The sequence below is a fragment of the Pieris napi genome, chromosome 10 (assembly GCF_905475465.1).
Source record: "Pieris napi chromosome 10, ilPieNapi1.2, whole genome shotgun sequence".
NCBI lineage: Eukaryota > Metazoa > Arthropoda > Insecta > Lepidoptera > Pieridae > Pieris > Pieris napi.
The window spans coordinates 11,477,983-11,500,803 of record NC_062243.1 but is presented as its reverse complement, the minus strand read 5'-3'; the positions used below and the strand labels follow the sequence as shown (position 1 = coordinate 11,500,803).

At 34.7% G+C, this 22,821-nt stretch overlaps 1 protein-coding gene across 1 annotated transcript; it reads left to right on the top strand.

Moving 5' to 3' along the window:
* Positions 1-4,821: 4,821 nt before the first annotated feature.
* Positions 4,822-14,252, top strand: LOC125053234 (serine/threonine-protein kinase fused). The gene is made up of 11 exons (XM_047654482.1): positions 4,822-5,116; positions 5,206-5,465; positions 5,897-6,065; positions 6,394-6,549; positions 6,896-7,083; positions 7,863-8,629; positions 9,545-9,654; positions 10,731-10,871; positions 11,457-11,545; positions 12,903-13,030; positions 13,811-14,252. The coding sequence occupies exons 1-11, from the start codon at positions 5,006-5,008 to the stop codon at positions 14,161-14,163; spliced, it is 2,472 nt and encodes an 823-aa protein (XP_047510438.1). The 5' UTR covers positions 4,822-5,005; the 3' UTR covers positions 14,164-14,252.
* The last annotated feature ends 8,569 nt before the right edge of the window (positions 14,253-22,821 follow it).

Sequence of the window (22,821 nt, the reverse complement as noted above, 5' to 3'; positions counted from 1 at the left end):
AGTAGAAGAAAATTTGCGGAAAAAAATTAAAAGAAAACTAGTTCTAGTCATCTGGCTACTTTTTTTACCAGCTACTGAAATATGAGGAATATGTACCTAAGCTATTTTACACATTATACCTAAAACCCATAAATTAAAAAAAAATTAGGTCATGCCTTAGATTTTACCAACTAATAAAACAAATTTAGTGGAAAGTTTTCCGTAGGAATTAAACAGATTGGAACGGAATTTTTCGCAAATTTGCTCACCCAAAGTACTACGCCAATAAAAATAGTGCAGTTGTAATAAATCAATCTGTAAGTGTAGCTGTAACTAGCTATAAAGTTTTATATCAGATTACGTATTTAACTAGGCTAAATAAAACATTATGTCACGTTCCATATGACCAGAGAAAAGAGATAATAATATTTTGTGAAAGGACTATGAGGTTTTCTTTTGGCCGATAAAACAAACTGAACGAACAAGTTATTTAAATTGAAAAATATTTAGTGACAATTGTTTAATTTGACAATGTTAATTGAAAATAAATCAGTGGCGCTACTACCTCTTTAGGTCTGGGCTGGGTTTCATGATCATTTTTAAATCTAAACGCGCACAAAGAAAGTCTATTGCTGCACAGCCGGGGATCGAGCCTACGACCTCAGGGATGAGAGTCGCACGCTGAAGCCACTAAGCCAACTATGCTCAATGTTAATTAATTATCTTTATACTGTCATCTCAGTAAAACAATACAGACTGATCAAACCGTAAATCAAACATTTATTCTCACACAGATTTTGCATTCAATTTTACAAAAAAATTCTTGTTTTGTAATATAGACACTAGACAGCCAGATCTATAAACCCAATAAAAAGTGTTACATATTGTTTTAATTAAACAAAAATGTTTACAACCATAATGTCCACATACCACGCCCACATCGTTCATTTGTTTACAGAATGTGCACGGCTGTGAAATAATATGTTTGAACGAAATAAATGCGGCCCGGTTGGTAGGTATTTATTGTCCGTGATTCTCAGCTTTATAACCTACAGCTGCTTGCTGAATAAATGTATAAATAGATGATAGACAACAAAGCATTAACAAATCTCGTACACCACACATTTTTGTGTGTCGATATACGTCGGTTCACGATAGTATTACAATGTATTGATTTAAAATTAGCTTAGTAAGTAGGTACCTACATTATGGCGAATGGCAACTCCATCTTGTACTCCAACTCCACATGAGTAGATTGAATTATGTTATATGGAATGACTATCGAAGGTTTTTTCGGAATTGGGCGCTTAGAGAATTGCAAGGTGTTAATATTATCTTATACTTTACGATTCAGAGGAAACAAAACTTTTAATTGATTTAGTTTATAGATTATTATATGTATGTATAGCAAATAAAGCGATATAGGTAATCCTGTTGATTGAGCTCTTAAAAAAACAATTGTATATAAAATTATATTATATTAATAAAATATATAGAAGATGACATATATTTTTCTGGTTGTAAAATACATGTTTTCACATCGACGATTACCCCATAAAGAGATTAAAAATGAAGTAGCTAAGTTCCTAATTCTAGTTTGTTAAATTTGTATTATATATTTTTAATTGTTAAGTTTTGTCGTATATTCATTTTAATTCTATGATTGTCACTATCGCGCCATCGCGTCTACATACATTCATAATAATAATGCTTTACGGTTGGAACCTGTCAAAAGCTAACAGACATACAAATATAAACAACATTGTTTGTTTTATATTTCTAAATGTTTCCTACACACTACAAATGAAATGTTCGTAATACTTCAAAAAAAGCAACATTAGTGTAACTAATAATTTGTTTAAAAATGAATATTATGTTTAAATAATAATTTTGTAAAGATGTCTATTGGCAGATATTTATTTTTATTGGCAGGAAGAATGTCATTCTGACATTATTGAGCGGCAACGATTCACGGAGTTTAATATTTTGAGATCTTACGAATATGACGGCGATGTTATAAATATTATAACATCAGCTGTTGGCTACTGTTTCATCTATAAAAATATAATGTAGGTACCTAAAAACTATTTTATTCATCGAAAATTGCGATTTTCTCATATCAAAGTATTTTTATTTACAATTCATTCAGCTAAACCTTTCATTATTGTAATGTATTTCAAACATTTTCATTTTTAATAGTATACAATTCATTCATTTGTAGTACACTAGTATAATATTTGATATATACTTTCTAAAATTTTAAATTTGGAATGGGATAATGTCGGCATAAACATTAACTGCAGACAACTAGGTGGTTAACCTAAGATTCGAAGACGATTTAGCGTTCATTTCAGATAACAAAGACGCTTCAAACTATGCTGCAACAGCTGACAGAAGCAAGCAAGTTGGTTGTGCTTTCCATGAACAAATCTTAAACGAAAATAATGACGAATAGGGAAACTATAACTATAAAAATAGCGGAGATGCTATCGAATATGTATCTTGGGCAAATCATATCATTTAAAGACCAAACAGATCTTGAGATACAAAGAAGTGTCTTGCGCCTGGAAGAGATTTTGGTCCCTTACTTAAAAGTAAAGACCAATGCTATATGTGACATACGGCTGCCAGGCATTATCTCAGAAACATCTTTTAAAGTTGTGAACATACCAATGAGGAATGGTTGTGGGTGTAACACTGAGACATCGAAAAAGAGCAGAAGAGATAAGATCAACGACGAAAGTAGAGGACATAGTTAGAGATGGGCAAACGATATAAAGAGAATATCCTATTCTCTTTATATCGTTTGCCCATTTTTGGCCACAAGTTGGACAAGAAGATCAGAAAAGAATGGAAGCTGAAAGAGGCCTATGTGTCACAGGACACACTGATTACCAAAAACGGGTCATATGATGTATTAGATTAAGTTAGGTTATGTAACTTAAATAAGTTTTAATATATTATACTGGGTGTCAGCAATAGAGGCTTAATAATAAGTAACTCTTTAAATCAATTTCTCAATGTTTAGCTTTTATGTGGGAAAATAACGCGAAGCTAGTCTATAAATGTATGACAGACGTGTTACGTATTGTGCGTGATTTTATCTAAAGCTGCCCTGAGATTCTGTAACTCACTTTTCGAACTCACACAGCGGTTTTCGCATCGGCGGTCGCCCTGAAATCAGTCGTGAAGCAGTCATTTTATGATTTGGCATTCTAATAAACAATAAACTTCAAGCTCCCACCTTTTCAGAAGCTACCGCCGATGCGAAAACCGCTGTGTGAGTTCGAAAAGTGAGTTACAGAATCGCAGGGCTGGTTTTGTTGTACTAAAAACACTTTATATGCCTTATGACGAAGTGTTTATGTTTGTGGCGAATCATAGATACGCACTAAAATGTACAAACTCTTTTGTGTAGTATTTTCTATAACATTTTGATGTACGTGTTAACATAAGGATAGGACACTAAGAAAAGAAGAAAGCGGTCACTCAGAACAGACTTTTAAGACGAGCGCGATTCATGTTGTTTTCCCTTGAGCGTTTCTATGTGAATATAAATTAATTACTGTTGTTTGTGAAGAAGAAACCAATTAACAAAGATAAAAATGGGTTGTGATTAATAACAAGTTAGAGCATCCCATATGTTATTTAAAAAAGCAAATTTTCCTACAAAAATCTGTATTGATGCACGCTATAATAAAGCGCCTTTGGAGAAGCTTCGGTTTCAGTCATATACCTAACAAAAATACTCAAAATTCAAACTTGCGTGCCTTATGTTATTATAGTGGCAAATCAGACAAAACGTGAGTCGAGTTCGATATTTTTTATAATTTTACCAATCTATACTGAAAAACCAGTCGCGCTACGACCTTCTAGATGTGGGCCTTATATATGTCACCGTAAAATTGTAAAAACCGTTAGATTGTAATCTATCTCGCGAGATTATAAACTGTCGAAAGATTGTAAACCTCAACGAACTGCTTACAAATACACGTATTATTATTCGGTAGTTATATGAAATTGTTGGGAAGTAAAATTAATCTGTAATTGACCAAAGAAGTTTGAATGATAGTGTGTACATAGTGTAGTACAATCTACCGAATAATAATATGTTAAATTGTAAGCAGTACGCTGAGGTTCACAATCTTTCGACAGTTTATAATCTCGCGAGATAGATTACAATCTAACGGTGTTTACAATTTTACGTTAACATATCGTATCTGTTTCATGATTATGTTTCTTAATAGGCAATTAGGTGATCAGCCTTCTGTGCTCGACTTACGTCGTCGACTTTTTCCGTCTAAGGTGGTATCTCGCGATTTTTGGAGGGTGAACCCTACGATTACCAAGAATAATCCAAAACTGAAAAGCCGTCATTGGCACGCACGACCTTAGGTTTATGAAAAGCAGGCTTAAGTTCAACACTGCTTTAAAATGCTTTTCAGTGACATCTTTGGTGCTGTGGTTAATATTTACTAAGCGCACTTACGCTGTTTAACATTTTTCAGTCCATACTTTTCTACAACTAATATAAATATATGTTCCATTGTACAAATATGCAAAGTACATGATCCAACTTGTCCCTTAAAATATTTTAAAAACCTTTATTTCCAATATGTATATACTTATATACTGTAATAACATTATTTAAATAAATTTATGGGATTATATAGGTTTAATAATTTTCGTCGTTTTATGTATCTAGAAAGTCAAAATTATCTTTTTTATAAACAGCATTCTGTTTGTATATTTTATGTTATGGAACTATGGAAATGCATTATTTTGGCCTAAAGATCTAGATACCAGGCTATAAACTCAAAAAAAAAAAGAAATGCATTATTAGTCTGTGCAACATTTTATGGTAAACAAACAAAAAACTTTCAGCAAAGTAAAAAGTTGGAAATAGGTTCATACAAATTAAAAATCAGAACAATTTATCAGTAAATACGAAGAATGCTTTGTCAACAATAACAAACTGAAAATTTTGGTTTGCGTTTCGTTTGATGACTGACAAAAAATTTCCTCCATGGAAAACTATATTGTAATATCGTTTATTGGTGAAGGATCATTTGGGAGAGTTTTCAAAGCAAAACAGAAAGAAACTAATGCTGTACTAGCACTAAAAGTTATACGAAAGGTATGTTCTGATATTCTTATCTTCTAGTGCATTACTTCTAGCTAATTTCACACAAATATTTGTAACATATTTTTTATTTTAAAATTTAGAAAGGCCGATCATCGAAAGATCTTAAAAATTTAAGACAAGAATGTGATATTCAAAGACAATTAAATCATCCAAATATTATTCGCATGATAGATAGTTTTGATACTGAATCCGAACTTGTGGTGGTAACAGAGTATGCAGAAAAAGAATTACATAGTATACTTGCAAAAGAAGGTTGTCTGAATGAGGACCAAGCAAAGAAAATAACATGGGATTTGGTTTCAGCACTATACTATTTACATTCTCACAGAGTTCTTCACAGGTACGGTCAATATTCAATTAATAATTTTATACATTTTTTATGCAATATTTATCTTTCTAGTGCTAATTAAAAAAATATTAAACATCTTAATTAAATCATAAATTTTACAGGTTGTGCTAGTGGTTTTAAATTCCAGTTTGTTTTTTGTAAGGTTCTAGATATAAAATTATATTCTGGTCCCTATTAACTGACTAAAGCATGTTGCCTGTAATAGAAATAATTGGGTTTATTTAAATCAAAGGATCGCTAAAATTCTTGTTTAAAGTTCCATAATCAAGAGGTAATAATAATTTAAAGGCGAGAAGGTTATCAGTCCTCTGATCCATGCATACCTACTGATAGAAATTATTATGTCAGAATTATCATATTTAGTCCATTAGGTCCCGAGGTAGGCTAAGGTTTTTTATAAGTTGGTTACATTAACATTTCAGAGATCTCAAGCCGCAAAATGTACTGTTAGATAGTACTGGGCGGGCAAAGCTGTGTGACTTTGGACTTGCCCGTATAATGACAAATGCAACTCACATTCTTACCTCTATAAAAGGAACACCACTTTATATGGCACCTGAATTAATTGATGAGAAACCTTATGATCATCAGGTATAACAAAATTTATAAACAATTTACAGTAACTTTCAAATTAGTTTAAAAAAAAATTAAACAAAAAGTATTATCAATATTAATGTAATATAATTTTGTAATTAAATTCTGTCCTTTTTTCACAAGACTTATTTTGATGGTATAAATATATGTATTTACTACATGCATGTAGAGATTAGATAATGCTAGAGTCAGATAGATGGCTTTAAAATGAATGTTGTTTCTAGGTAATATGTCATGTATCTTAATATTAAGACCTTTTAATGTAAGACTAAAAATCTATTCAGGTATGTTCTTAGTTATTGAATTTGGTACCTTATATTTCCAGGCAGATTTATGGTCACTTGGATGTATTGTATATGAAATAATGGCCGGACAACCACCATTTTGCACTATGTCTATTTGGCAGCTAGTCAGGATGATAAGACATAAACCTGTGCAGTGGCCAAGTTTTATAAGTCCTGACGCTAGATCATTCTTGCAGGTAACTTAAAAAAAAATCTTTTAAAATATTCCTTCATGGAATTTTGTTTTGGATATTTGTTACTTATAATTGCATAGTTGTATCAATATAGAAATGATTTTTCAGACTGTACCTCTACAGTAAAAAATTAATAATGTATTTTTGTTTTGTTTATCTTATATATGTTACGTATTAAATGTAATTTTTGACTGCTTTCTCTAATTGTTAGAACTAAGACAGAGTACAAAATTCCAATTAAATATTTATATTATTTAGTGAATTATGGAGTCATTTACTGTGGAAGTCTTCCCAAGGAGACCCCTTTCCCCTAATTTTTTATATAAATATTATAATTAAACTTTCACAGGGTTTGTTGCACAAAGATCCGGTGAAGCGGATGACTTGGCCAGAAATCCTAGAACACCCATTTGTGAAGGGCCACATACTCATCCTCCCAGAAGATGTTCAAAGTGACTCGCCATTCACAAAACCATTATCTTATAGTCAACAGGAAGCAAAGTTTTTGCAAACTGAGAAAATAAGCAAATGTACTAAGTGAGTGCTAAACTATTTCACTTTAAATTAAATCATACATTAAAAACTTCAAAATAAATTATTAACAATATTAAAATTCAGAGAGTTTAATGTCACGTTTAACATTTGCTCGATCGGTGAAGGAAAACATCGTGAGGAAATCGACATGTCTTAGACCCAAAAAGTCGACAGTGTGTGTCAGGCACTGAAGGCTGACCTACTTGCCTATTAGATTTAACAATGATCATGAAACAGACTCAGAAATCGGAGGCCAAGACCTAAAGAGGTTGTAGCGCCATTGATTTATTTATTTTATTGTCATGTTGCGGGGTTCTCGATTGGGGGAAAGTTGGTAAGTGCTGCGTCTTTTTAAGTTCTCAAGTTATAGTCACAGAATTCACCTTCCAATTGTATATTTACATAACGTATTGTCCTCCTTGTAACATGTGTGATGTTTGAGAGCAAAAATAAAATAAAATCCAAAAATTGCACACCTATCAGCCTCAGTCAAATAATGTTTTGCCGCGTTTTTATATGTAAATGTCACGCGATTGTTAAATTTCTTTTTATACGTCACCAAAGAGGTTTCATAAATTTACAAAATGATACACATACTGTGTGAAAATTTCAAAGTATGAAATTGCACACAACAGTTATTATACAAACATACTCGTTGAATGTTACAATTGTAACAAAGAAGTTGTTAAATAATTTAACTAAATTGAGAATATTCTAGTAGTATAGAAAATATCCTGGAGCAATGAATTTGAATATCAATTTTGAATGTTCTTGAATTTCAGGGCCAAAACTCACGCTCAAACAAAACCAGAAGGCCACGATTTAAGAAATATGCGTGGTGCTCAGGCACTAGAATGTGTGCCAATGTCTGATGATGACAGCGTGCGAGCAACGAGTGCGTTCAGTGTCAGAGACAGTCTCAAAACCGACGATGAAGACCAGTCTCAACCGATAACGGCGACCAACGCGAAACTACTGAGACACGAATTCCATGTTATGAACAATTCTAACCTCGTCGTGTGTAACTTGGAAAGAAACATCGCCCAACTCATGGCGAACAATGAAATGATTGCAGAAGAAAAAGAAACAAAAGACAGAGAAGAGAAAGAAACAAGAGACAGAGAAGAGATAGAAACAAAAGATAGAGATGAAGTTAAAGGAAAGAGTAAAGGAAGCACAGCATCACAGAGCTTAGAGAATCCAAAGAGTTCAAATGTTGATGTTAGCGCGGGTCTCAGTAAAAGTGTGCCTCCGTCGTATAAGCAGAAGTTATTACAATTCTCTAAAGATAAGCTGAGATTTGGAAGCGGTGGAAACAGACTGACCAGAAGTATAAAGAGATCATTCCACTTTAGTAGGAGTTTAGACAAAAATAAGGAATCCCAACGGAGAACGAGCGAACCAACAATAGAAACACATACAGATAGAAGCAAATACTCGAAAGAGGATAAAGACGAGGATGTAGAGAAGAATGAAGTGATAGAGGAAACGGGGGATGATAAGGATATCGCTGATAATGATAATATAAGGCATGAAGAGAATCAAGAAGGTGAGTACAATATTTATAATACATTATGGAGAATCAACAAAATTCTGCTCTTCCTCCGGCCTACACGATTTTGAATTGAATTGAATTGCATAAGTTTTCGCCATTCAGGGTATGACGTCAGCGCCGTAAAATGTAGGTGTCGTGACCTTGTTGTACAGTTCAAGTTTCATCAAAATTGGTTCAGTAGTTTTTCAGATAATCTACGTATTTCTGGATAATAATAAGGAAATTATGTTGGTAGTCTGACGAAGTTTATTTTTTTATTAAAAAATAATTTAACGGGAGGTTTAATTAATACCGAACTTTTGTGCGTTGTAAATTATATTATAATAGTATATACGCTACAATTATACAAAAATAATAATAAAAATACAATCTTGATATTTAAAAAAATAGTGGCGCGACAAACTTGGTACTTTCGTGTAATAACTTCAGATTGAGTTATCTATATAATTTTATTGATAGGCAAATAAATGATGAGCCTTCTGTGTCCTTATTCGTTCACAAAGGCAAAATTTTTAAGTCTACGGGAATAGACATCTGTCGAAGTAGACATGGGCAGAAATTGGCTGTGCCAAAAATTAATCTGAAACTATATAGGAAAAACACCTTTTGTATGGCAATCAAGGTTTATAATAATGTACCAAAACCATTAAGAGATTTTCCTACTACAGTTTTTAAAAATCGACTTAAGGTAATACATTTAGAAAATTCTAATAAATGATTATTTGCGTGAAACATTTAATTAATATTAATTTGATAACGTAATAATATATTGTAATAATGTGTCGCTACAAATAATATAAGAATTGACTAATTGATATGACTCATAATGTATTTATATAATGAAGTTACCTTCTATGTAAAATTCATGATACTTTATATTTTTTCTCATCTATTCTTCATGTTTTTCAGAACTTAAAGAGCCATCCTCTATAGAACTGGAAGAATGGGAGGCATTTTTGAACTCAAATATCACAGAGGTTATGGAGGGCGACGTCGAATCGTTGACGCAGTTGAATATGGTAACACTTTTTACAATTATTTTATTTCCACCAATGTTTTAATTTCTATACAGTTCCTTTTGAGGGTTTATACAAATATGACAAGCTTTATTCCACTTTATTGTTTTTTTATTTATTTATTATTTTGTGGCACTGTTCTATTTGACATCCAAAATTAATTCAAATATTATGTATTTTGTATAAAGTGGTAACAACCGTAAATATCCATATTAATCGAAGTATACCAAAAAAAAAACGTAGTCAGGTGACTAGGCGAACATTACCAAAACTCCTTAAAATTACGTCTAGACTCTAGACTATGCTGACGATTGAGGGAGCGCAACTATTTAATTAATATCCTGCTTTCCTTGACAAGTGACAACTGACAACATAGTTGGCGCCTTTAAGAGACGTTTGGCGTGACTGACCATAAATCATAGATTTATTATTCATTGTCGTTGTTTAACTGTTAAAAATCTTGTAATTGTGGTTATTTTATTTAATAAGACAAGAAGCCTGCTGTTGTACTTTTTTTTACTATTAAAAAAAAGTACAACAGCAGGTTATTAACATACAAATTATTAATAATCGCAATGTATTATTAAATTAGTAAGTGAATGTTGTACTGTTGTTAATGAGAAACAAATATCTTAAAACGTTTTTTTCGAACGTGTTAGGAAATTTTATAAGATTCCGACAGATGGCGCTATTTTCTATTTAGGTTAAATTATGTTTATATACGCTGTTAAAACTCTTATAATATGCGATAATTATTTATATAAGGTTTTAACCGACTACAAAGAATTTTGAAGGATTTTGCAATTCGACGAATATTTTTATGTTTTATTTCTTATGCCATCTTCAATCTGCACTTACAAATCACTGACCTAATACCCTGAAACGTGCTAACATAGTTATTCCGACTAAGGATATATACAATTTCAGGACCTTTTACTTGGGTGGGGCCTTCGAGCCAGTCAGTTTTTAACACTGGTCGAGGATCCTTCCTTCCTCCATCATTACATTGAATTGATGTCCTTCGACAGTTTACGATCTCCATTTTTATATATGTTAAAAGATTTTTGTATATTTTCCAGGTGAGTATGGTGGTGGGAGTGGTAGGGAGTGCGGCTAGAGGCAGCAAAGGCGCCAGAGTTTGCGGCGCCGTGGCGGCCTTGCTCGCCTTACCATCGCTATCTCACTCTTTGCCCAGACACACATTGCTCAATATACAGGATGTGAGTATTTTTATTATATACGAATATCGCTATAGATATTTTTTTTAAATTAAAGAAAAATAAAATAACGAAATGAAAATATACGTGCTACATTTAATGGTCTAGTGAACAGCCTATCTCGCTCTTACAACTTAATTACATTGATGAAAATAGTGATATACTTTAAAACAATCTTCCAACTTACCGTAACTTTGTTTATCAAGTTCAATACAATATATTTGTACGACAATACTTGGCGATTAAAAAAAGTGGCGGAAAGTTTCTTGCCAAGTCTTCTTGCTCGCTCTACGCCCTTGACTTGCGAACTGGTAGTAAATGTAAATGTACAATTATTAATTTAACTTTTTTTTTTGACGTTTAAAAGTGTACTTGTTTACCTATATGAATAAAGATATTTTGAGTTTGCACTTGCATAGCAATATTATTGTAATTGTAACCTTTTGATTCGGAGTATATATTTTATAGTATTCCATCCATAATATATTTGATTTGTCTGGAAGAAATTGTGAATCAGCAATTTTTCAGTTTGTTTCAAAAATTCAGTTTTTAATTTAGTGTAATTAAATATATTTTGAATGTTTTCAGGTGTATTTAGAAGCGAAAGTGGTTTACAACTTCATAGCAGCCATAAGTACTCTCATGAAGAATACCAATACTGATGATGATGAAGAGAGGTATTTATTAAATTGAACTGTTTAGCTACAGTGCCACAAACTTTTCTTGGCCGGTGAGAGCGTTGCTGTCATTGATTAGTATTGCCAGTAAATAAAATAAAAATTGCCAAAAGAATTAAAAGATCTTCAGCCTAGAGTTTATAAAAATCGACTTGGGGTGTTACTTCTGGAAAAAATGTATTATTCAATAAATTATTATTTGCGTGAGACACTGTAGTTGATACAAATATGTACGATACAAATAATATAAGAATTGACCAATTCATATGACTAATAATGTGTGTGGCAGAATATGCGAACTTTACCTTACACATTGTTGTACCATATTCTTGCAATAAATTATCATTATTATTATAAAAAATAACCATTATAAGGGGAGTTATTTGAAGTCATGCAACTTAAAATTTCATTGAAATGTCTTAATAAAACAATGTATCTAGAAAATACAGTTCTAGGCTCAAATAGATGTGACACAAACATAAGAACAATTGATATGTTAGGTTTTGTTACCTATACTATTAATATAATATCTTTTAAGATACTTAGCAATCAGAACCGTTCGATTATTAAAACTTTGCCATTGTTATTAATAATGCAAGGAATAAAAATAAATACATTTTTGTTGGAATTTTATACACGTTGGATTTTTATTAGATGTTAGTATATATAGTAAAATTATTTATTGCGGACCAAAAAATTACAGAAAATAATTATTTCAAAATGGCGACGGTAGTACCAATTTCAGCCGCCGGCCAAGAAAAGTATGGGGCACTGTACATTTTGTAGAATCTAATTTTGAAAGGAAACCACGTTTTATTAAAATCAGCTCAGTATTTATGCATTAGGTTAGGAGTTTTTTGAATGATTTCGTTCGAAAATCGACATGTGTCAGACAGAAGGCTAATCTACTTGTCTATGAAATAAAAATGATCATACGATTTCATTTAGGGCCATAGCCCCACAGGATAAAATTAAATATGTCAGAACAAATGTTTTGACAGAGTATACAAAATTCGTAACATACATAGATTTTTCATTTGTTGTCGGAGTCAAAGCAATGTTGCCTTCAACGTGCGACTCTCATCCCTGAGGTCGTAGGTTCATTCCCCGGCTGTGCAGTGGACTTTCTGTCTATGTGCTCATTTAACATTCGCTCGAATGGTGAAGGAAAACATCGTGAGGAAACTGGCTTGGCTTAGACCCAAAATGCCGACGGCGTGTGTTAGGCACAGGAGGCTGATCACCTACTTGCCTATGAGATTGACAAATGATCATGAAACAGATACAGAAATCTGAGGCCCAGACCTATAAAGATTGTAGCGCCACTGTATTATTGAAGTTGGTTATTTTCTTATAGACTTCGTGGCGTAAGTCGAATGCTAGAAGTATGTCTATGGCTCTGCGGTCGCTCGTGTCGCGCAGTTCGCCAACTCGCCACCTCACTTGGGAACGCGCATACAGTTTATACAGGATTGCTTACTATATGTAAGTATATGTATAATACCTTCTGAAAATTTAGTAAAAAAAACCGAAATTTAATGCTCATACAGATACAGGCAAACTTCTTGAGCATTAAACACAGGGAGTAGGGGAAAGATTGCGCAGCTCGGAAAAAGAAAAATAGATAGAATAGATAGAAAAATAGAAAAATCCTGATTTACAATCACGCGATCGGGTCGTCACTCTCCCGCAGCCGCGCACCACCGCCCGCGACCTAGTGATACCTAAAAATCGCTTCTGCGGAGGCAAGGACATTTGTTTAAGATGTTTGCCGGTATCTATAACACTAACAAAACTATTTTTTTTTAACTTTTGAGTCGATTTTATTTTTATTCTATTATAATATTCTTATAATACTCTAAACATTAGTTTGTAGATATTGATTTAGAGTTCATTTGACTGGTAAAATCGGTAGCCCTTGGGCATTGACGATATATGACTTTAAAAAAAATGTGCGGAATATTCAGAAATAAAAACCTGTATTCTCTCTGAATCGACAAGTTTTGATTCATACAAATTGTTTGAACAGGAGCAAATCAATCCCAAGGATAAGGATCATTTAAATATTCGTCAAAAATAAAAAGATTTATTGATTAATTTACATTTAATGAGGGTTTTGAATTTATTCACTGATAATTCTCTAATTTCGCTTTGGAGTTTGTAAAAACGAATACATTTCCGAAACTTTTCAATAATTTTTATCAAACTATCAAATAGTTTCTAGTCTTAATAAATTCCTATTATATATAATACTTTTGGTTACAGCCACAAAATCTCCACGAATAGTTCTCAACCTAATCGGCCTCCTTATAACGATACTTCAAGATTTGCCCGAACACGCGGACGTAGTCGAGCGAATATTGTTCGAAGACCGGAGTTTTACCTTCCTGAAGCTTTTGGAACAACAAAATGACGCTTTAAAAATAAGAATATGTGTTTTAATTAGCTTATTGTGTACTTATTCGTGTACAGCCTTTTCAGCTGCCATGGAAAATGAGTGGAGAAAGAGAAATAGTGAGGTTTTGGAGGAACTCCATTCCCATTGTAATGTTACGTTGAATAGAGCCGCGAGATTGGCGAGTAAGGAGTTGTGTAGTATGCCGTTTTATGTCAGTTGATTATTTCCGTATATAAAATCGCTATATTATAAGCAAAATTGGAAGCAGCGATGAATCTTAATTCAGGACCGATTTAAATATTCAATGATCGAAATTCTTTCGCCATAAGAATGCTATAATATAGCATTCTTCTTCTTTGATATAAGCTGTTTATTTTTAAAAATTTAAAATAATTCCTGGAAATTTTTACGAACATGAAATGTTTAAAGTATCAGGAGCTAGAATCTCCATTGAAAAATATATAGACCGCCACAGAAATGTGTCTATAAATAGTGAGCTGGAAGATATGTAATAATTCTTAAAAGTCCGGCAACGCACTTGCGAGTTTTCGGGCAACGAGCCTCCTGCGCGATTGTCTCCTATTAGTACATAAAAACAATGATAAAAATCGAGCTATGTGCCTTATATTGTTAATTGTATTTTATTACTCAATATTGTGCCATTATATTTTTTATATACAATCTTTGTTTTTTTAATACCCTCAAGCCTTGAGACCCAGTAAAAAGTTCGAAAAGATGTATTTTTTTTTCGGATTGAAAGACGCCAAATCTGATTTTTGATGTTGTATTAGGATTGATGAGATAAAAGTCACAAGAGAAAGTTCGTGCATTTGACTGCAAAATGTTCAATAATGGTTAAAGTTAGGATGTAGTATATTACATTAATTGATGCTATTACATAAAAGTAGACTAAAAAATCGTATTAGTGTTTTTGACTTAGACGGATTTTGATTCGACTTGTACACCATACTTGGTGGCACGTGAGTCAAAACTTAGGTGGTAAAATTATTTACTGTGTAATCTTAAAAAATCTAAGAAACAATGGCTTACACTGTCAGCCAATTCTTAGTCTTATTTTTCTTCAAACTATAGTCGTAATAAGTTTCATATTATCGAAAAGTAAAGGTTTTAAATAAAATATAATTGACCTATTCTTTTATTGATATTTGTATTTTAATTTATTATAACTGACAGCGAAAATAAAATGGCAGAGTGACAGCACACTTGTTCTTTATTTTACGTCTTCCAAAAAGTAGTTTTAATATGGCTGGCTTTGGCTTATATAGACTCATCCCCTCCAAGTGGCTGGCATTTGCGGTTGGCAGGCATGGCGGTTGGCTGGAGGGTTGGTCAACATGGCATGGCTTGGCTTTGGCATTGGCTATGGCATTGGCTTTGGCTTGGCTTGGCAGGATGTGACTGGCGACGTCACGTCCGTTACACTCGGCCATCCTGAAACAGTTGTTCCCGTGGGAACAACAACTACAATTAGCTCTCTAATAAATCAATCAGATCTTCGGTTTCAAGTTGCTCATCTGAACTGCTGGCACTATCAGATACAGTATTAATGCTTTTATAGGGTCTTAACGAATCGGCAGATAGTAATCCAGTAAAACTCTTATATCCACGTAAACCCTTGTACTTCTCATTTGGCTTTGGCTTGGCTTTAGCTTGGCTTTAGCTTGGCTTTGGCTTGGCTTTGGCTTGGCTTTGGCTTGGCTTTAGCTTGGCTTTAGCTTGGCTTTAGCTTGGCTTTAGCTTGGCTTTAGCTTGGCTTTAGCTTGGCTTTGGCTTGGCTTTGGCTTGGCTTTGGCTTGGCTTTGGCTTGGCTTTGGCTTGGCTTTGGCTTGGCTTTAGCTTGGCTTTAGCTTGGCTTTGGCTTGGCTTTGGCTTGGCTTTGGCTTGGCTTTGGCTTGGCTTTAGCTTGGCTTTAGCTTGGCTTTGGCTTGGCTTTAGCTTGGCTTTAGCTTGGCTTTGGCTTGGCTTTGGCTTGGCTTTGGCTTGGCTTTAGCTTGGCTTTAGCTTGGCTTTAGCTTGGCTTTGGCTTGGCTTTGGCTTGGCTTTAGCTTGGCTTTAGCTTGGCTTTGGCTTGGCTTTAGCTTGGCTTTGGCTTGGCTTTAGCTTGGCTTTGGCTTGGCTTTGGCTTGGCTTTAGCTTGGCTTTAGCTTGGCTTTGGCTTGGCTTTGGCTTGGCTTTAGCTTGGCTTTGGCTTGGCTTTAGCTTGGCTTTAGCTTGGCTTTGGCTTGGCTTGGCAGGATGTGACTGGCGACGTCACGTCCGTTACACTCGGCCATCCTGACTAGTGACTATACGGCTGTAACGGAGATTCCTGACAGCTTTCAGCCCTTGTTAGGACCTCTTCCGGCAACCACACGATAACCTCGCACCCGGTGTTGACGACTTTGATGTAACCATCTTCGCCACGGAGCAGGGTAGAGGGATAAGAGTAGACCACCACCCACGTAGTGCCGAGGTGACGTTACCACATCGTTGCCGACCTTATTCTCCAGAACGCGCACTTGAATGATGAAAGAGCCAGATGGACTTTTGTTGTTTTGTTTTTCTTTGTTGACTTCGCTGTTGATAGGTTGACCGAACAAAAGATTAACGTCGGCCATCTTGATGCTAGAAATGCTTTTTCCATTGCTCCCACGTATAATCGTAGTCCTTATAGATTATACCTCTTCTTCGCTTGACCTCGTAGTTTATCGTATATTCCTCACTGTCAGGGTCGAATTACGGAGTCAAAAATGCAGCACGATGTACTTGTGACTTATTTGGAGCTTCATCAACACAGTCATATTGAAGATCGCGTAGAGCCTTTATTACTTCTTTTTATTAGCAGATTCTTGAGCAGCTTCAGTGCCGGCGGTGAAGGAGTATCCTCATCTTCCTCCGACATTGATTCGTCAGAAGGTCGAAAAACTTGTGGCGAGGTCGTTTTATCCCACTTCTGAGTATAATTGACCTATTCTTTTATTGATATTTGTATTTTAATTTATTATAACTGACAGCGAAAATAAAATGGCAGAGTGACAGCACACTTGTTCTTTATTTTACGTCTTCCAAAAAGTAGTTTTAATATGGCTGGCTTTGGCTTATATAGACTCATCCCCTCCAAGTGGCTGGCATTTGCGGTTGGCAGGCATGGCGGTTGGCTGGAGGGTTGGTCAACATGGCATGGCTTGGCTTTGGCATTGGCTATGGCATTGGCTTTGGCTTGGCTTGGCAGGATGTGACTGGCGACGTCACGTCCGTTACAAAAACATTGCTGCATTCGGGATACAGAGGTCCAATTGTTCGAAAAAATGTAGCAAAACGGCTCCCTTCGGCGGATTATTTCGAGTGATAAAGGGTTGACATTTCGAGAAATGGTTTTGGTGCTTGAAGAGGTGGTGGCGGTTTTCTTCTTATTGAGGTTCAACTTAAAGAAGTACCACAAAAGTAAATAAAAATCAACTATAGTGATAAATGATCATACTTGTTTCAAAAACACGCGATAGGGAAAATTACAACGAACATTAATATGGAATGTCTGTAAAAAAATGTTGCCAATTTTACTTTGCATTAAGACCATAATATGGGTAATATAATCAAATTTTATTAGAGGTTGTTTTACGTTTACGAACGATTTTCACACAAGTAATGGACGAGAGGAGTTATCTACGTAGTGAAATCGTACAATTATTATTAGCTTTTTACACCAGTATTTTTATCCTTTTTTTATTTATTCCAAGATAAAACAAGCTGTTTTTTTTTTCAAAAAGTATTAAAACAGTTGTGGGTGACTTGTTCTTTGATACAATTTTGCTTTGCCGCCTCCATTACATTTACGTCATTGTTTGTGTCTATGAAAAAAAGTGGAAAGGAAGTAGTTTAAATATAAAATATTTATAAGAATTGCTGATGTCAAAAGCACTTTATTATCACAAATTTAGACCGAGACTAGATAGAGAAAGCTAATTTTGAATTCAAAATTCAGCTATAGCTTATATTTTTAAATATATTGTTAGAGTTTTTTACGCCGGCTTTTTCTCTCGGCCTACACCCTCTGTCTTCTTTGCCGATGAGTAGGGATGCCTACAAATTCAAATTTAATGACGTGGAATAAGTGATACATGTATCTTATGTTCCATAATAAACATATTTTATTTTTATTTAACACTTTAATCCGCTCATAGCGTATTTAAACACAAAACCGGGTAGGTGGGGCTGGAAAATGAGGATGGAATGGTTTCCGAAGAACGCGATAGCTAGCACGCGGCTATGCCAAGGTCGTTCCACGGGGAGGTACAATCTATCGCAAAAGTGCATTAACATCAAAAACATGGACAGGTTTTGCCCATTTATCGTTTTATACGTGGGCGTTGCACTTTATGGCATAGGTTACATAAGGAAGGTGATCGGCCGGCCTCGCGCCGGTCGCCTCGTGCATTCACCGCCTATTAGAATATGCATATTCAAATTCTCATTTAACGACACGCCTTTTTTGGCACGTTTGCAAAGTAGATAAAAAGGCATTCGTTGGGATTTGAAAAACGAAAACGTTTTGTGTTATTCTTAAAAATATTTCAACGTGCTTGCCAATTGGATCGATGTTTAATAAAGAGTTTTAGGTTTTATTTTAAACTGTTTTGATTTCAAATGGCAAGTGACATTTAAGATAAACAATCATTTTCAATTATGTTTTATGTAGCAGAGAATGTAGCAAGTCAAAATTTATACATATGTAGTAGAAACATTCTACATGCATAAATCGTCTAAAACTTTGTTGTAAATTGCTTTAAAATCGTTGCTGTATGTATTACCAAAGTAAAGTGTACTTATTAAAATATATAACAGCGCAGTAGCCGCCTCTTTCACGAAGGTTTTCCTACTTAGCCGATTGCTAGAAAAAAAACTAATATACATATCAAGGGGTTCAGATAAAAGCCTGATCCTGACGAGATTTGAACACACTAATACGCCGGGAATCAAATTCGACCTGGATTATGTGCTAGTGAGTAGCGCCCATCACAATATTAAATAGCTTATCGCCACAAATGGTTATTGAATATAATTTAGGTTAATGTAGGAAAATTTGCATTAAATTACGCAGTTCTAATATGCACTTATCAAGGCGTGATAATATATCTTAAGTAACAAAACTCTCGAAGATAATAAGACGATATTTATGCAGATAAAGTGCATTCAAATCGTTGCGGTGTTGTTGAACCCAGCTCTATGATCTAATAGTTTAGTTACTGACGTAATTTCGCGTGCGCAGTGCCATTCACCCATATTTAAGTGTATAATTTAAAATAAGTACACCTACAACAATAGCAAGTGTAATAAAGGCTATATTTTGCTGTAGGTAAATCTCAAGGTCGAATGAATATTATAAGTAAAAGAGTAAGTATTTCTTGCCAATTCTTCTCCATATCTCCTTTTGGAACCGGCAATTAGTTTTTTAGACCTAATTGAAATAAATGATTTGGCTTTGACTATTTGTGTATTTTTTTTATGTAACAGGAGGCAAACGGGCAGGAGGCTCACCTGATGTTAAGTGATACCGCCGCCCATGGACACTGACATTGCCAGGAGACTCGCAAGTGCGTTGCCGGCCTTTCAAGAATTAGTAAGCTCTTTTCTTGAAGGACCCTTAGTCGAATTGGTTCAGTGCACAGCTGGTTCCACATACTGGTGGTTCGCGGCAATATTTGCCTTAAGAAACGCTCAGTCGTGGAACGACGGTCGTCGAGGTGATACGGATGGTATTTTGTATTCTGCCTTGACGTTCCATGATGAAACTCAGCTCCAGGTATTTAATCCGAAAAACTATATGAATATGAGTATGAAGTTCTCGAAGAAAAAGACTTAAACGATAATATTCATGAACATCAAAGTGAAATAGAAATTCAGAATATAACTTAAGTTTACATCAAATTTCCCTGGTTGAAACTTTCAGAGGAGTCAAGTTATGAAAGATCCTCTAAGGCTAGTCTAAGTGGGAACTAATACCCTTATCTTGTCTTGCCTCTGAATCGAATATCACAGCCATGTCGAGCAGGAAAGTGAGCAGAGAAGTGGGCGCTATCACTGCTTCTAAGAGCCCAGCCCTGCGATTCTGTAACTCACTTCACGTACTCACACAGCGGTTTTCGCATCGGCGGTCTCTCTCAAATCAGTCGTGAATGCCAAATCATAAAATGACTGCTTCACGACTGATTTGAGAGAGACCGCCGATGCGAAAACCGCTGTGTGAGTTCGTGAAGTGAGTTACAGAATCGCAGGGCAGTCCTTAATTAAATTCCAATAGCGATATCCACAGCGATCCCGAAGACGCTATCGGTACGGGCGCTGATAGTAAAGAAGTATTTAATATTATGTTTTATATTATATGGAGAAATAAGCCTATGGGACACCCAAGTCATCGCAGCCCATTTCAGTGGGTGCCTTATCGGCATTTTTTAAAGCAATTGAAGGTCGTATTTGGGGACCTGGAGTCGATTCTGGCAACGGCAGAAGCAATAGCGAGGATCGGAAGTACCTTCTTACAGTCCCATATCACAAATTAATATCACTATAATAGATCCTTGTAAAATTAATATCTGAAATTATTAACAGCTTACGTCATAAAATATTTCAACATTATTTTGTCGATATTTATATCGCCCGTATTATGCCTTTCCAAATTTGCTTAATTACCCAATCAACATTAGTAAAGCCACTTAAAAGGTGGGACAACATGAATATGGAAATACATTTAAGCACCTAAGTTTTTTCTTCAAATAAACCATTCTTAAAACAGTATTATGAAGCCGTACTAAAACTGTCCTGTTATCAATACAAAGATAGATTTAAATCGCTAGTTGATAGGACTTATCTAAGATTCGGGGCCGGAAATTGTTGAAGATTTCGTGGAAACAATTTTCAAATCGAATGACGTGTAAAGAATGTGGGATACTGATTAATATTGGTTAGTAAAAATCTATAAAAACTAACAATTGTGACCGCATCCATCACCGCCATTTTTTAGTGTTAGGCCTTCACAGGTTTACTGGCACTCCTAGCTGGCGATACTATCTGCCTGCTAGAAGCTGTCTGTAAGTCTATTGAAGTATTAACATATGTCCAGGTGTATATTTCATCTTCAGATATCTCATACAATTCAAAGGAAATTGTGTCCCAGAACCAATACTACGTAGTGATATTTGGAGATGGTTTTCGATCGGGCGGGCAGTATACTCTAGTAGTAGGCTTCCCGAATTGGTCATCCAAACCTCCAAAACTCGTGGTAATTTCGATTTTAATAAATCCAGAAGAACAACTAAAATTGGCAGGCGTTGCTTCGAAAATTTTGTCTCACATAAAAAATAAAAACACTGTGCATTGGAGTTCATTGACCCATCGTATTCACTGTACCATTGGGTCATGAGTATTTTGACAACGCAGCGCGGAAATTATCTAATCGGCACGCGGCCGAGGACGCGAGTTCGATGACCGCAGACCGTTGACTGGTCCCTCACCAACACAACGAAAGTGAAATTGGTAATGGGAAGCCGATAACGTCCTCTTGGCTTAAATTTGTTTAGTGGGTGTGGTTGCTAAGTTAAGCATGCTGAAATGAGAGCAATAGGGCTGTCACTTCATCAGAATTGTTATATGTGGTGTCAGGGTCCAGAGGTTCATTAAAGAAGGTGTATTAAAACCCCCAAGTAGGCACGATTGCGTGTTTGAAGGCGTATCTAGTGCTATCCCATATGAAACGGTTATTTACAGACGGACCCTGCAGCGTATTTTGGTGAAAGACTTAAAGATGTTCCCATACACACACGTAAACATTGACACGATTATTCCACGTTCTTGGGGAGTAAAACGGTCCATGTTTATTTTCAGTGTATTTTACATTTGTTCACTACACAATTTTCAACAACAGAATGACAGGAAATGTCATATAAAAAAAATAAACAAACTTAGTTTGACCAGTACTTTTGCACCACCCAACAAAGCCAAAACAGATTAAAAAGATAAACCATTTATATAACAGAAAACTTAAATCAATTAAGTACATAGGTAAAAGAAAAGTGAAAATATTAACTACAACTTATTATTTTAAGGAAAAAATAAATTGTTACTACTGCTAAATAAAGTCAAAGTCCTTCCGCTTCCTATAATATTTCCTTACTTACTTTGGCAAGGACGAAAATGTCACTATCTTCATAAATTGTATTGTAGTTAGCTAGCTAGGTTTCTTTCTAGGTATCCCGTTGGATCTATGGAGAACGAAATATGATTAGTGATTTATTTTTAGTCTTAGTATTGTTTAGTAAACAAAACAAAGGTACATATTCTTTGGCATAGTGTTCCACCAACGCCTTAGTATTCTATCAACATCTTTTGATGAACTACTCGCAGTGCAGCCGTATGATTTATTAAATGATTTTGAAAAATATTTTGACAGCCCTAGCAATAAATCTAATGTTTATGGCTCGAAAGCAGGGTTGTTGCGTAAGAACAGTAGGGTCTATTACTTACCATTATCTTAGTATTATGCAATGATTTAAGATAATTTCCTGAAATCGCAATTAACATAACTACTGGATAAACATAATTTACAACTTTAGTTCATCATATTTCAAGTCAAGTTCGGTGGCGGTTGTTGGAGGGCTGTCATCTTGCTTTAGTCGTTTAAAACATAAGCTTATAACTAACATACAATTAGGAGAAGTGAGGTTGCGACGCTGGATTATCAAAAAACGTACCTGACTTATTTAAGAATTCTTAAATATATGTGACACTTCTGTCACCCATAAAGAATATATATAAGTGTAGTCAACCTATTGGCCATTATCGGAAACGAAATTGTTATATTAAGATTTAAGAGGGTATGAAAAAC

What these genes read in the sequence shown, in the direction of transcription:
- LOC125053234 (XM_047654482.1), top strand. Translation starts at nt 5,006, where the DNA reads ATGGAAAACTATATTGTAATATCGTTTATTGGTGAAGGATCATTTGGG. An exon ending in GCATGAAGAGAATCAAGAAG is followed by an intron (nt 8,630 to 9,544) that starts GTGAGTACAATA and finishes CATGTTTTTCAG; the next exon opens with AACTTAAAGAGCCATCCTCT. An exon ending in TACAGGATTGCTTACTATAT is followed by an intron (nt 13,031 to 13,810) that starts GTAAGTATATGT and finishes TTTTGGTTACAG; the next exon opens with CCACAAAATCTCCACGAATA.